General features: G+C 41.1%; 1 protein-coding gene across 1 annotated transcript; it reads left to right on the forward strand.

Moving 5' to 3' along the window:
* Positions 1-4,081: 4,081 nt before the first annotated feature.
* LOC136697714 (cathepsin L-like) lies at positions 4,082-14,297 on the forward strand. The gene is made up of 9 exons (XM_066672942.1): positions 4,082-4,138; positions 5,109-5,209; positions 5,519-5,661; positions 6,293-6,493; positions 7,217-7,408; positions 8,853-9,018; positions 10,554-10,662; positions 11,319-11,420; positions 12,725-14,297. The coding sequence occupies exons 2-8, from the start codon at positions 5,110-5,112 to the stop codon at positions 11,416-11,418; spliced, it is 1,011 nt and encodes a 336-aa protein (XP_066529039.1). The 5' UTR covers positions 4,082-4,138; position 5,109; the 3' UTR covers positions 11,419-11,420; positions 12,725-14,297.
* Positions 14,298-16,408: the final 2,111 nt, after the last annotated feature.

Here is a 16,408-nt window from a genome sequence, read left to right on the forward strand (position 1 = left end):
GAGGAAGTTACGCAACATCCAGCCTTTCACGTCTTTTACACAGTCCTCTATTTTCTTTAATCTGTGTTTGTCATCGGGCTTGGCTGAAATATACAATTGCGTGTCATCTGCGTAACAGTGAAAGTTAATGTCATGGTTTCTTATAACTGTGCCTAGCGGTAGCATGTATAATGTAAACAATAATGGTCCTAAAATAGAGCCTTGTGGAATTCCAAATCTTACTTTAGAATCATTTGAATTTAGATTGTTTACTTTTACAAATTGATAACGTTCCGTTAAGTAAGATTTGAACCATAATAGGGCTGTCCCTGTAATTCCAACCATGTTTTCTAACCTTTCTATGAGAATATTGTGGTCTATTGTATCGAAGGCTGCGCTTAGGTCAAGAAGCACCAACAGGGATACGTGGCCTTGATCAGAGGCAAGAAGAAGATCATTTGTTATCTTGACTAGAGCTGTCTCCGTACTATGATGTGGCCTGAATCCAGATTGGAATTTTTCATATATATGATTCTTATGTAGATATGAACTTGTTGGGCCACAGCTTTTTCTAATATCTTGGACAGAAATGGCAAATTTGAAATAGGCCTGTAATTAGACAGTGTACTAGCATCAAGATTTGGTTTCTTGATCATAGGTTTAATAACTGCTAGTTTAAAAGCTTTGGGTACATGGCCCAGACTAAGGGATGACTTTACTATAGTTAAAAGAGGATCAATAATAGCTGGTAGTACTTCTTTGAGTAATTTGGATATTGAAATCTCCTACAATTATAACTTTATGATTGCACACCTCTAGGTTTGTAGCAAAATCACTGAATTCTTTCAGAAATTCTAAGTAAGGCCCTGGTGGTCTGTAAATGTTGCATAATAAAAATGTGTCCTTTTTTGTGACCGGATTTGTAATAATAGTGGAGAGAACCTCGAAAGAAGAGAAGGTGTCACATTTTTTAAGACTAATTTCTAGGGTATTTTGGTAAATTACACATACTCCACCTCCTTTGCCTGATATTCTTGGGCTATGTGCATAATTATAATAATATAATATATATAATATAATAATAATATAATATATATATAATATAATAATAATAGGCGGCACGGTGGCACAGCAGGTAGTGTTGCAGTCACACAGCTTCAGGGACCTGGAGGTTGTGGGTTCGATTCCCGCTCCAGGTGACTGTGAGGAGTTGGTGTGTTCTCCCTGTGTCTGTGTGGGTTTCCTATGGGTAACTGTCTGTGAGGAGTGTGGTGTGTTCTCCCCGTGTCTGCATGGGTTTTCTCCAGATGACTGTTTGTGAGAAGTGTGGTGTGTTCTCCCTGTGTCTGCGTGGGTTTCCTCCGGGTGACTGTCTGTGAGGAGTGTGGTGTGTTGGCCCTATGTCTGTGTGGGTTTCCTCTGGGTGCTCTGGTTTCCTCTCACAGTCCAAAAATACATGTTGGTAGGTGGATTGGTGACTCAAAAGTGTGTGAGTGTATGTTGGAGTGTGCCGCCCTGTGAATAACTGGGTTTCCTCTGGGTGCTCCAGTTTCCTCCCACAGTCCAAAAACACACATTGGCGACTCAAAAGTGACCGTGTGAGTGTGTGTTGCCCTGTGAAGGACTGGCGCCCCCTCCAGGGTGTATTCCCGCCTTGCGCCCAATGATTCCAGGTAGGCTCTGGACCCACAGTGACCCTGAAATGGATAAGTGGTTACAGATAATGGATGGATGGATAATAATAATAATAATAATAATAATAATAATAATAATAATAATTGATTAGGGCTGGGATTAGGGCTGAAGGGTCATTGGTTTGATTCCCACGAGTGGCAGGAAAATTGGGGGCGGTGGGAACAGCATTGTCCTCCTCCCTCAATCTATTGAGCAAGGCACAGAACCCACAACTACTCCCTTGGCACCGGGGATGGCTGCCTCCCTGCTCTGGGTGTGTGTTAACAGCCCCTAGTGCACTAGTGTGTGTGTTCACTGCCACAGATGGGTTACATGTGGAAGACAAATTTCATTGCATGTTGTACAATGACAAATAATTTCAAATTATTATTACATTATATAATTGTACTTACATAGTGCTTTTCAGGAACACAAAGGCCTCGAAAGGAGAAAGGAGGAGTGTGGTGTGTTCTCCCTGTGTCTGCGTGGATTTCCTCCGGGTGACTGTCTGTGAGGAGTGTGGTGTGTTCTCCCTGTGTCTGTGTGAGTTTCCTCTGGGTGACTGTGAGGAGTGTGGTGTGTTCTCTTTGTGTCTGCGTGGGTTTCCTCCAGGTGACTGTCTGTGAGGAGTGTGGTGTGTTCTTCCTTTGTCTGCATGAGTTTCCTCTGGGTGACTGTGAGGAGTGTGGTGTGTTCTCTCTGTGTCTGCGTGGGTTTCCTCCCGGTGCTCTGGTTTCCTCCCACAGACCAAAAACACACGTTGGTAGACCGATTGGCGACTCAAAAGTGTCCGTAGGTGTGAGTGTATGAGTGAATGTGTGAGTGTGTGTGTCGCCCTGTAAAGGACTGGGGCCCCCTCCAGGGTGTGTGAATAAATATAAGGGAAACTAAAGAAATGGGGCAAAAACAGTGCAATGTTATGTCTGTGCAGGAAGACAGTGAAATAAATTTTGAAAGATCACCAGCAGAAAAAGCTTAAAAGTGTGTTTTAAAGGTTACAGCTTTCAGAAATGAGTACGAACTGTAAAGGCCTTTATTTTAAATGTCTTCAGCTCATCGGGGCCCCCTTTGGAGTCTCACACTGCTCAGGTTGAACCTGTTTCCCATTCTCTATGCAGTTTGAATAATTTGAATCACATTTCCTTTTACTGCAATGTTTTAATGTTTTTTATTCTTGTTTTTATCATCTCAAACTGTAAAGCCCTGCATTACACTCGTAAACACGGAGGACCTACAAAGTGTTCTTTAAGTGATGCCATAGAAGAACCACTTTTGGTTCTGTAAAGAACCGTGTTTGTTTAAAAGCTGTGTGAGTGGGAGGAACTGTTTAAATGTTTAAAAATCCATTTAAAGGTATCAGAAAAATGAAATGAAAGGGATGTAACTCAGTTGTAAACATATCTCTGACACAGTTTTGTCTGTCAAAAAATTAGAAATAATATACAGTTTACTTTTATCAGTTAAATCAATGTTTTTTGTTTTGTTTTTAAATAAATGGTAAATATTTTAGTGTTTTTCCCTGACATATTTTATCTGAGAGATATTTAATTTGTATAAAAATGATACAGTGAAAGATGATCAAAGGTCAAAGCTGATTTAATCTGATTCTGCCTCTTAGTTTCATCTCTCACCCTCTGTAGATTAACATCATTACTTCACTTACTTTATTTTGCTGATCTAGGAGAGATGTATACTCTTTACCCCGGGTCCTAATACCTTCTGTTACATTAATACATACTAGCATTTTACTGCACAGTATTTAATCATCTTTAATATGAAACAGATACTGTGTAAAATCTCGAGTCAAAACACAAACTGCTGTTAGAGAAGGATGAAGGAAAACATCCTAACTGCATTTCAACAATGTGCCTTTAGTAAATACACATTTACATTCACTAAGACTCACGTATTACTTTTAGAAAGTGGAGAAAGAGTGACGTTTAATGTCAGAAGGCAGCGCTGATGTTATCTGCTTCTGTTTCTTGGAAACGTTAAACCACATGCAGCCGCTTTAAATAAATATTTATGTTTCCTTCATCTTTCCTTTGATCTCTCTGTTTCTCTTTTTATATCTGCCACAACATTAAAAACACAAATATCTGAAGTGAATAAGGATTGTGTTCCAGGGGCAGTGTCACGGTGAGAGTGGAGTGAAAACTCTGTTCTTGATGCTGATATTGAGTGAAAACTGGGAGTGTGAAAGTGTCTGAGGGCCTTTGGTAAGGCTCAGACTGTGAAGTCTAACCTGCTGTGTACTGGGATGAGCCCTAGTGCATCTAAGGCATTTAGACACTCAGAAACTGTTCAAGTGTCTAAGACAGAGGGTCTCAGATGGTCTTGGTAAGTTTGAGTGGCCCAGAGTTCGAAGGCAGATTTCAGACTCTGAAGCTCCGCCCACAAAAATAACAACACTCAGCAATCTGAGACTATTTAAACACTTCAGGAGACAGAGCACAAACAGCTGGAGGGTCCAGAATACACACAGGTAAGAGCTAACACACACACACACACACACACGTATAGAGAAAGACACAGTTAACCAAACCCTGATGTAATTGTGGTTAATTACTAACTTCTGTTTCCACGAGGAAGGCACAGTGTGTTATGTTTTTATTTTTAAAATAGTTTTAATGTTTTTTTAAAATCTGTGCCCCTTTTTTACCAACTCAAATCTAAATCCTTTGACTTCATCGCCACCTTTAATTAGTTTTAATGATTCATGTGTTTATTGATGTTTATTCATACGTTGTCTGTAAACGCTGAGCCATTTGAGGGTTGCTGTGGGTCCGGAGCTGACCCGGATTCTTTATTAATATCAGACTTCCTGATAACATGAATAACATAATGCTTTTTTGAGGAAGAACAATTTTTGATACAACGTTTCTACAAATTCTAACACTCAGGTTCTTTGAAAAACATCCCTTTAATGAATGAGGTGAAGATTAAAAGATTGTAATTGGTTTGTTTTCCTGAGATGTATCAGATCAGGTGTAAAATGTGTGATGTTCTAATGAAGATTATCTCTTGTCTCACTAAGTTTCAAAATTTTATGATTTATGAATTCCAGAAACAGAGCTTTATTGCCCAAGGTGAGTGTGGGTTAATTTCAGAGCTGTTTACTCACTGCTGCTTTTTCAGACGTGTGTGTTTCTGTGAGATCAGACAGATTAGATCTCACTGATTATTGTGAAATGTGGATCAAGCGTAAGTTTAACCCTCTCCTGAGTTATGCAAGAAACATTAACTTTCAGGAAGTTGATATCTGAGGTGGCAAGATGGTTCAGCAGGTAGTGTCTTTGCTACAGAAATAGATAGTCCCCCCGGAGCGGGCTTGAACCCACAACCTCCAGGTCCAGAGCTGTGTGACTGTGCCGCTACCTGCTGCACCACTGTGCCGCCATAGTTTGTATAATTTCAGTGTTAATGTATTTATCTGAAGGTAAATCTCTCTACAGAATGAGGATGTTTCTCGCTGTCGCCGCTCTTGTGGCTGTGGCTGGTGCTGCCAGTGTCTCTCTGGAGGATCTGGAGTTCCACTCCTGGAAACTGAAGTTTGGTGAGAAATCCACTGTGTGTCTGAGAGCAGTGTGAGCGAGAACACCCCAGTGATGCCACAGTCGTCTGTAAACAGGAGTCTCCCTGGGCCCCTTCTCCCCTTCTCCCCCATCACTAGCCAACACCCCTTTTTGTTTCAAACAGCAGACTCAAGCAGACAGTGTTCTCCTCCAAGTGTGTTGAGCTGCAGTGGCTCTGTGTTAGCAGTGGTTCAAAGAGACGTTAACTCTCAATATTCAGTTCAGAATATTTACTGCTGTTTTTGAAATGTTCTTCTATAACTTTGAGAATAAATGTGTTTCTCTCTCAGGTAAGAGTTACTCCTCTGCAGAGGAAGAGTCTCAGCGTAAAATGACCTGGCTGGACAATCGTAAGTTGGTTCTGGAACACAACCTGCTGGCTGACCAGGGAATCAAGAGCTACAGACTCGGCCTGAACCACTTCGCAGACCTGGTGAGTACACTCAGACTGATCTATATTCACACTACAATTAAACAGGATTTATTATCATTCACTAACAGCTCATTAACACTTTAAATGACAACTTCAAACTTTAGCTTATTGTCTCATTGACTGTTCCACACATTCACTCACTTAATCTCTCATTCACTCACTCATTGACTAGGGTAAATATTCACTCAATCTCATATAGATTCACTGCCTCACTCATTCCCTATCTCACTCACTCACTTACTCACTCACTCACTCACTCATCAACTTGGTAAACATTCACTCATTTACATATCAGTCAATTCACTGACTCACTCATTCCCTATCTCACTCACTCACTCACTCACTCACTCATCAACTTGGTAAACGTTCACTCGTTAGTTAATTCACTGACTCACTCACTCCCTCATTCACACACTCACTGTTTTTTCACTGACTCTGCAACTGAATGAACGCTCCTTTATTCACTCATTCTGTTACTCACTCGTTCACTAACTCTCTAACTGAGCTGTTGTATCCCTCACTCACTCACACGCATTACTGAGAATAAAAACACAAGACGACTGAGGGGGATCAAGAATGTAAACCCAGTAAGTGTCTCACAGTGTTTAAAAATCATTTCCTTCCCTCACAGAACAATCAGGAGTACCAAAACAAGTTCAAGAGGTGTTTGAAAACCTTCAACAGAACCTCCACAAGAACCCATGCCACACCAGCCTTCCTCCGACAGACAGAGGGCGTCACCGTGCCTGAGGATGTGTCATGGATAGACCTGGGATATGTGACGGAGGTGAAGGACCAAGCAGACTGTGGCTCCTGCTGGGCCTTCTCTGCGGTGAGTGACAGCTCTGTAGATGAACATATGAACAGAGTGTGGAGAGGGGACCAGGAGTCACTTTGAGGACTCACAGATTTACTCTTCACACAACACTTTAAATAAAATTAAATCTCTGTGGGCAGCAGGTAGTGTTGCAGTCACACAGCTCCAGGGACCTGGAGGTTGTGGGTTCGATTCCCGCTCCTGTCTGTGAGGAGTTGGAGTGTTCTCCCCGTGTCCGCGTGGGTTTCCTCCGGGTGCTCCGGTTTCCTCCCACAGTCCAAAAACACTTGTTGTAAGTGTATTCGCGACTTACAACCGTGTGTGTGAGTGTGTGTGTGTCTGTGTTGCCCTGTGAAGGGCAGGGTCCAGGGTGTATTCCCGCCTTGCGCCCAATGATTCCAGGTAGGCTCTGGACCCACTGCGACCCTGAACTGGATAAGCGGTTACAGATAATGAATGAATGAATAAATCTCTGTGGGAGGAGGGACACAGTGATTGACAAATGATGTCAGAGGAAACGTAAACAGATTCAAACCTTCAAGACCATTGGAAGTTACAAATACATTGAAAGATTCACTTTGAGTCGAGTCGCTAGTCTCCAAGAGACAAACCCACGTTGTGAATCATGTGACCTAAAGTTCTAAAATCTGAATTGAGTTAGGATTCAGTTAAAACTCACCTTAAAGTTCTACTTTTCTGTCCTTATTCATTTCTTTACCTCTCTTCCCCACTGTGCAGGTGGGGGCTCTGGAGGCTCAGGTGTTTCGGAAGACAGGGAAACTGATTCCCCTCAGTGAACAGCAGCTGGTGGATTGCGCCTGGCTTTTTGGGAATCATGGCTGTGATGGTGGGTTTATGGACACTGCCTTTGATTACATCATGCAGAGTGGAGGCCTGATGTCAGGGAAGGCATATCCTTATGAGGGCCAGGTGAGTCTAGAGCCTAGAAGAGCATGCATTTATTGATTTATGCAAATAGAGAGAAAATCTCTATTTACTTGCCTAGCAGGTAATTTATGCTGTTCTGGAAACTCAGGGAACAACATATCATCACTGTCCAGAGAAAAACATGTATCTGTGTGTGTGTGGTTATTACATCAATACAACACAGCAGCTGTCCTTCACACTGTGTGTAAATCTCATGATGAATGACCAATAGAAACACTCCATTTACTATAAAGACAATCTATTTACACTGACTTCCACTGAACTTTGAGAAGGTTTTTCCTTCTCCGGTAAAAATTACTATTTTGGATACATGTTTTTAATTGGACAGTGATGACACTCTAATAAGTGAGTTCATCTCCTTTGAGGAAACAGATGTTCAGTTGTGTGCACACAGCTTTCGATGCTCAGCTCCACATCTGATTAAACTCCCCGTGCTCAGTGCCAGAGGGGTATGAGATCCTCTGGTCTGTGGAGCAGCAGAGCTGTGTTCTCTGGGGTAGTTTGCAACATACGTTGGGTGGAGATTTTCAAATACAGCGCCATAAACCAGTAAAGCTCTGCCTAGACCTTGGTATTCGCCTGCTCAAACTAACTGAAATGTCTTTGGAAGAAAAATGTGTGCAATATAACTTTCATTTTTGTTACTGTAGAATTAGTTCTGTGTCATAATTTGTTGGAAGTGATGCAGAAAACTCCATTTTGTGTTTTACTTGAATGGAGGAGAATGTAACTGCCTCAGAGGAAGCTGCAGAGGGTTATAATGCTCTGCTGCCTCTAAGGAAGATTCTAAAGATTACATTTCACACATTTGATTTATGATCACTGCCTGTGTGGAAGCTGCAGAATCCATCCATCCATTATCTGTAACTGCTTATCCAGTTCAGGGTCACGGTGGGTCCAGAGCCTACCTGGAATCATTGGGCGCAAGGTGGGAATACACCCTGGAGGAGGCGGAAGCTGCAGAATGACACACAATAATGATCTGATCTGCATTTAACAATCTCTGCCCAGTGTGTGGTAACCGATCAGGTTCATCCCTCCTGTCGGCTGGTAGCCAGTTACATTCCTTCTGCCTCGAGGGCATTGCTGGCTCCAGAACCGTTTTTAGTAGTTATTTTGCACACGAGCATCCTCTGGTCTGATGAAGGACCATCAAAATCTTGAGCTTCAGTTTGTGTGGCATTTATGACTCAGAACTAAACAACATCACTTTCTGACATCACTAATGCCATCAGACTCTCATATACCAGTGCACCAACAAACAGTGTAAAGCCTTCTTAAAGGACTGGACTCTTAATGCCACAGAGGTAGAAAGCTCCTGCTGAAGCCCTGATTGGAGGAGACAGGTGCAGGAAGGTGTTTGAAGTTGTTATGTGTAAATGTAAAGTGAGCAGTGCTGTAGTTCTGTCCTGATGGTCTTCTGCAGGAGGGGACATGCAGGTTTAAAACTCAGGAGGTGGTGGCTTCCTGCAGTGGCTATAAACAGCTGCCCAAGGGGGATGAAGAGACTTTGCAGATCGCTCTCGCTGCTATTGGACCCATAGCTGTCGCCATTGATGCCAGCCGTCACACTTTCCAACTCTACGAGTCCGGTAACCCACAAAAACTGATCCTGAACCAGAGCTTTACTGAATATTTTCAGCTTCAGAACTTCAGAAATCACAGTGTCATTTAGTACTCAGCATCACGGCCAAATAAATCAGGAACTCCAGGCCAGGTCCAGAACTATTAGTAGTTAACATATGTCTTTAATTCAGGACATAAATCTCATAGAATTCCATGAGCTCCCCTACGGAACTTCTGGTATTATGTTATTATTATGTTTTTTTATTTTTTGCTTTGTTTTTTATCAATTTGCCCTTAAATTTTGAACTTCCACTCTAATTTAATTTGGAGTTTTTCCTGCAGATATGATACATTAATATTAGATATCAAAAACTCTCTGTGGTGGTACCCTCAAGAGAACATATACAGCACCTTCAATTAGGGAACATAACTACACCTTAATCTGTATTAACTGTGGATGTTAAAGTTGTGTTGAGGTCATTTGTCCCATTTCATCTCCAGGACTTTTATTGTGTTCTTTTATTCTCCACAGTTGTATAATGAAAGATTACAGAGATCACCCTCTCCTTCTGGAGAAGAGAATGTAATGAACCTTTAGGGAACACAACCGGACTTTAACACCACTACTGTACCTTTAAAGATATGCTACACTGGTTTTACCTTTAGTGACAGTAATGTTCCTGTACAGTGCCATTTAATTCTGAGAGTGATCCAGTCATATTTCAGTCATATCTAGTTCCAGCAGAGTGCAGCTGGTTCCATTTCCCTGAACTATGATTTTATTCACAGAGACACCAGGACGATTTAGAAAGTTCAGACCCACTGCAGATCAAAACATGATCGTCCCAGCCAATGGGAGAACCTGTTTCAGAGTCTGTAACAAACCTCTTTAGTCAAGGCTGCCCCCTGTGGAAGAGACACAGTATAACAAGGAGAAAGTGGCTCATTCAGGAACAACCGATGCAGTTGATTCTTCACCTCCTGTGAACTGCTCTTATTCATTCATTCATTTATTATCTGTAACCGCTTATCCAGTTCAGGGTCACAGTGGGTCCCCCCTACCTGGAATCATTGGGAGCAAGGCAGGAATACACCCTGGAGGGGGCTCCAGTCCTTCACAGGGCAACACACACACACTCACAGGCACCTTTTAGTCGCTAATCCACCTACCAACATGTGTTTTTGGACTGTGGGAGTAAACCGGAGCACCCGGAGGAAACCCACGCGGACACTTGAAGGAAAACACACCAACTCCTTCAACCCGGAGTAGGAATCCAACCCACAACCTCCAGGTCCCTGGAGCTGTGTGACTGCGAGCCTACCTGCTGCACCACGGTGCCACCCACTGCTCTTATTAAAACGTGTAAAGGTCATAAATAATCAGTTTGATTGATATTGTTAGTTGTGTAGAAATGTCTGAACGCTCCTTTTAACTCAAATATTCAAATGCAAATATCCTCTCGATATTTATCATACTTTTGTCACTGCTTCAGCAGAGTAATTACTAATAATAATTAACAATAAAGCTTTGATTGATGGTTAATACCTTGATGTATTTTAGGTGTATATGAAGAGCCGTACTGCAGCAAAAAGGACCTGTCTCACGCTGTCCTGGTGGTGGGTTACGGTGTGGATAAACACGGTGGTGACTACTGGCTGATCAAGAACAGGTAAACAACCCCTGACCACAGTTCCCTGATCAGAACCAGTGTGGGAGAGATACATCTGCATATTACACGTTCAGTGGATTTTTCCATTTAAAAAAACCCTTAAATATTCCATTAAGTTTTCCTTTAAAAACCTGTAACTGTTGCGTAAAGCTCCTTAACACTCAGTTCCCTAAGAATGAACATGAATGACATAAAAATTCCCTTAAATTTATAAAGATGAAAATTATGGCTGAATTTTGGGGGATTTTTAAGCTGTTTTTGTACCTGGATGAACTTTGAGACAGAGACAGTCCTGTAGACCCCGTGTGAAATGTTGGTCCACACTTCAGTTCCTCGCTCTCATACTTACACAAATACAACAGGAACATCTGTAGTGGACTGAATATGTCTCAGTGAATATTAAATAACACACAGCAGTTATAGAGCAGCCCTGTGAAGGACTGGCGCTCCCTCCATGGTGTGTTCCTGCCTTGCGCCCAGTGAATCTGAGTAGGCTCTGGACCCTCTGTGACCCTGAATTGGATAAGCGGTTACAGGCAAAGAATCAATGACTTATAGAGCAATGCTTTATTCTATATCTGATAATATTTGACTGTGTTTATGAGTCTGAGTCTGCTTCCGGAAACATTAGCTCATTAAGGTCATTTCTCTTACAGCTGGGGTGCTAAGTGGGGAGACGGAGGCTACATCAAGATGTCCAGAAACAAGAAGAACCAGTGTGGAGTCGCCACAGTGGCCATTTACCCTGTGGTTTAAAGGTATAACTTCATTACAGCTTCAGTCTGGAGTTCAGTTCTCAGAATTACAGACGCTCAGAAAGGCTTCAGTTTCATTTAAAGGCGCAAAAAGCAGTTTATTACTTCATTATACTGTTATACTGTCACCTAGTGGCCTGTAGGTAGCAGTGATTTTGTTCTAAACCAGTGTTAAACATGGGCGCCCCCCTGTGGAGGATCCTCTTCATGGAACATAAAGAGTTTCATTCAGGGACTACAACACAATTTAACATATAAAGGAGTGAGCTGTGAACTTTACATGCGAAAAAGCAAATAAGTAAATAATACTATGAAGGATAATGTTCCCTAATTATTTGTTGTTTCAAATACAAATCTTTTTTAAAAAAATAGTGCTTGTTTATGAGTTAGAATGACCATTGTGGTCCAGGGTTTAACCCTTAATTTACATTTGATTATTGTAATTATTTTGTATATTAACAGCTGTTTGTATATAACACATCTGCATCAGGTGTTGAAGCTTACTGAATTCTGTCTCAATCAAAGTCAGTTTCAGAACACAATAAATGAAGCGACTCTTTACACAAGATTCATTTCAAAACAAAACCCGGAAGATCAAGAAAACACTGGGAAATATTTTTTTTTTCATTCATTATCTGTAACCACTTATCCAGTTCAGGGTCGCGGTGGGTCCAAAGCCTACCTGGAATCATTTAGCGCAAGGCAGGAATACACCCTGGAGGGGGCGCCAGTCCTTCACAGGGCAACACACACACAATTTTGAGTCACCAATCCACCTACCAACGTGTGTTTTTGGACTGTGGGAGGAAACCAGAGCACCCGGAGGAAACCCATGCGGACACAGGGAGAACACACCAACTCCTCACAGACAGTCACCCGGAGCGGGAATTGAACCCACAACCTCCAGGACCCTGGAGCTGTGTGACTGCGCCACTGTGCCACCCACTGGGAAATAAAGTCGACAGTAAAACTGCTGACACACGTCTCACAATAGTTTCCTCGTCCTACTGCTGTATTTACTGTGTCTCAGGGTTAGAAACACACACAAATAGATGCTGATGTTAACAGAAGTTTACACTGATAACTGTGGTATTTAATTCTACTCTATCACTGTGGTCCAATCTCAGTTCAGACTCTTCTGACATCTCCATATTCACCCTGTCACTGTGTACTCGTGTCATAACCATAGATGTTACCTTAATCATCATTTATCCATTTTCTTTGTTTCAGTCACGGCTCTAAAAAATGCTGTGATATAAAAAAACCTGCAGTGAACACATTTCTGTTATATTATGTTTTTTCTGCAGGTTGAAGGAACCCAGGGCCTGGAGAAATATCTGAGCGCGGATATTTACTGTTTTGCTTTTATTATTTTTTTAAAATATCATCTTCTGATGTAACTCGTCACTGTAATTTTACTCGTGACACTGCAAATTTAAAAAAGACTTAAAAAACTTTAAGCATTCGCAAAAATGTGTGTTGTCTTTTATAACCCACGAGTGGTGTATTCTGTTGCTCTTCTGTGATAAATGTTGGTAAACTGGAAACAGCAGCTGGTATTTTCAAATATGAATAAATAAATAAATAAATAAATACATTTTATTTGACATCAACAGTATATATATATGACCAACTTGAATATAGTGAACAGATGATGTCCATTTGCTCTACTCTAACGTCCTTGTCAGTTTATGGTTTAAATCAATAAATCTCTGTGGATGGGGACAGAAATAGAGGTATATTTGGCGCAAAACCCCTGAGCACATGGGACAGTGAAATTTGTAGTTGTAGAAATATCTCTATGCCACTTTCTTCATCAGAAATCTGATAAAAAATAATTTCCCGTTTTCCATTCTACACTGACCCTCTGTCCTCCAGCCTTTTCATAGGAGGCGCTCAATCAAAGAACCAGGAGCCAATAGCATTTGACGCATGCCTAACGAGTCCTCTGATTGGTCAGAATAGTTCCATAATCTCTGAACAGTGATTACATATAAACCCAAGGGACCAACGAAAAAATATTTAAAAACATTGTGGTTGTGTCTTGCTAAATCATGTATGGACGTAATTTAAACATGTCTGCTTCAAGATTAATCTGGGATTGTCTTTTTCATGATCAGTGTGTTAGGTTACACTATGTTTTTATCTGTTCTTGACTATCCGGTAGTCTCTGCTGTAATCAGTGCCATAACCAACAACCAGAAGAGCGTGATCCAGCTGATGCACCACCCCCGCCCCACACCTTCCAGCCCATAGGTTCACCAAAATTTCACTAACGAAAGCCTAATTGAATCGTTCTCACTAGTGACACCTGCTTTGCAAAGGGATGCATGACAGACTTAATTAATCCTGAAATGAGCGTCCTGAAAAGTCTATGTTTAATATGTCTATGTTTTGCCACTCTATCTCAATGAATATAAAAATGTGTTTGCATGGAATGTAATTGTGATGGTGAACACTCAAAATAAATACATCAATGATGTACACTGGCACTGAACGCAAGAGGAACTGAATGCTTATGAAACTGTGAGTGAAGGACAGTAAACTGCAACAGAGCAGTACCTCTATATGAAAAGGACAAATAACTGATTCATTATTATTAAAACATAATACCATGTCTTGCCAGGTTTACTTCAGACAATTAAATGATTTACGAAGCGAGGCTCGAACCCTCCTTATGCGGTAGGTACACCCAAAATGAAACAGTCACGTATCCCACAGAATCCAAGGCCTCGTTTGTCACGTGACTTTTACAGTAACAATACAAGCCTTGAACTGGGGCGTTATCTGGCACGCTCATTTTTGCTCGACACCGGCTCAGGCGCCTTGCTTCAAATGTCATATCACTACTTACTCCTGAGTCTTTTTTCCCATTTCAAGACGTTTTTGCTTTCTGCATTTGGTTGAGAATAAAAGAATAAACAAACAAACGTACCTCCTGTTTTCCTTCTTCTGAGTTCCTCACACTAACTATGTTCAAGGTGGCGGTGAGTCAGGAACACACATTGGAGGGGGCTTCACAGTATGACACACAAACACACACACACACACACACACACACACACACACTCTTATGGACACTTTGGAGTGAGATAATGATGATCAGATAATGATGAATCAAATGTGAAACCAAATGTTTAGTTCGCCAAAAAATTAAACATTTAATAATAGTTTGGGTTTCATTTAATGTATTTTAGTTTACAATGTCTGTGCTTAAGAAGATTCCAATCCCAAAAAAAACCCAATTATTATTTTGTGTACATTCTCAGAAATAAAGGTACTGTACAGTAATATCACTGTCACTGAAGCTACAAACAGTGTAGTGTATCTTTAAAGGTGCAGCAGTGGTGTTAGAGTCCAGTTGTGTTCCCTAAAGGTTCATTACATTCTCTTCTCCAGAAGGAGAGGGGGATCTCTGTATTCTTTCATTATACAACTGTGGAGAATAAAAGAACACAATAAAAGTCCTGGAGATGATGAATGAAATCAACACAACTTTAAAATCTACAGTTAATATAGAGTAGTATAGTGTACTGAATATGTTCCACTGAGAGCACCTCCATGGAGAGTTTTTCTGAGAGTGTAGAGGCCCAGTTTGTGAACAGCATCAGAGTAACAGAGTTTGCTTCAATAAAAATAGCTCTTTTTGTCTATATAAATTACATCTGCAGTAGATTAATCAAGCTATTATTTTTCTCTTATCTTTTTTGGTCAGCAAACCCTTTCTTTGCATATTGGTTTAGCACACACTCTTTGCTCATCTCATGAGATGGTTTAGATGGTCAGGTTAGCGTTAAGTTAGTGGTGAGGTGTTTGTGGTGAGTGTAGCATGCATCTTTAATAAAGAGATCATAAAGCAAAGATAGACACATTTAGAATAAGGGGAATATTCAGCTGTGGTTTTCACTGCAGTCTGCAACAATTATACTGTAAAGAAGCATAAACATGTCGTCAGACGTCTAAATGAACCTGTATACATAAACACGTATACAGTTTCATTTTAGATGATCAAAGGTACAAACAACACAGACAGTAGCTCAGAGGGAAAACAATGCTCTTAAATTCCATTGTGTTCATTAAAGAACTCAAAGCATTCATGTTGGAGCTTATTTGTACCTTTTTCTTAGTAAATTAAGATTAAGAGAGTGGAGTCATGACTGAGGGTCATGCACTGGTATAGAACAGAATATTGTGATGACAACAACTCTCCAAAAAGTAGAACACATTTTACTAAAAACTGCACCACAAATATTCAAAACATTTGTACATTTTGCTTTGATATAACTCTTTGTTGTTCTGTTGTTACAAAACAGTGCTGCACTGATGTTAACATTAACAGTTTTAGAATGCACACTTTATAAATGACAATTGTATTTTATACTCAACTTTCAACAAAATATGCACAAATTCAGGGCATGTGGCACAACGTTGTGTCACTGCCACAAAGCTCTTATGCGTTTGTATGGGTCACTGTCTGTAAGGAGTGGTGGTTTATTCTCTCCATGTCCACATGAGTTTTCTCCAGTTGTTCAGGTGTGAGTGTATCATTCACTGGATGAGTGTGTGAAATTTTGTCACAGGCATGTGTGATTGACCAGGTGAGTGTGTGAAACTGTCTACAGGTGTGAGTGACTGAGTGATTCTGAGTGACAGGGTGAGTGTGTGATGCCCTATAATAGACTGGTGTCCTGTAGAGTGCTCAGTGATTCCGTGTGGGCACCGTGAGAAGAAAGAAGGGCTGCACTGCTCAAGGGCTGAGGCCTTGCTGGGGATTGAATAAGTGACTTTTTGATGAATAAAAATTTCAGAACCACCAGAACTCTTCCATGTGCTGACTGCCTGGAATAACTGAGCTACCTGGGGTGAAAAACTCTGTGTCCTGTGAAGTTTGGTCCTGAAGGACTTGTGTGGAGAAATTGGAACCTCCTGGAAAGATCTCTGCAGAGTTCCACATTGACCAAACAGAAGCCACTACTCAGAAACTCCTGAGC

The sequence above is a fragment of the Hoplias malabaricus genome, chromosome 1 (assembly GCF_029633855.1).
Source record: "Hoplias malabaricus isolate fHopMal1 chromosome 1, fHopMal1.hap1, whole genome shotgun sequence".
Lineage (NCBI taxonomy): Eukaryota > Metazoa > Chordata > Actinopteri > Characiformes > Erythrinidae > Hoplias > Hoplias malabaricus.

What these genes read in the sequence shown, in the direction of transcription:
- LOC136697714 (XM_066672942.1), top strand. Translation starts at nt 5,110, where the DNA reads ATGAGGATGTTTCTCGCTGTCGCCGCTCTTGTGGCTGTGGCTGGTGCT. An exon ending in TGAACCACTTCGCAGACCTG is followed by an intron (nt 5,662 to 6,292) that starts GTGAGTACACTC and finishes CTTCCCTCACAG; the next exon opens with AACAATCAGGAGTACCAAAA. An exon ending in CATATCCTTATGAGGGCCAG is followed by an intron (nt 7,409 to 8,852) that starts GTGAGTCTAGAG and finishes GGTCTTCTGCAG; the next exon opens with GAGGGGACATGCAGGTTTAA.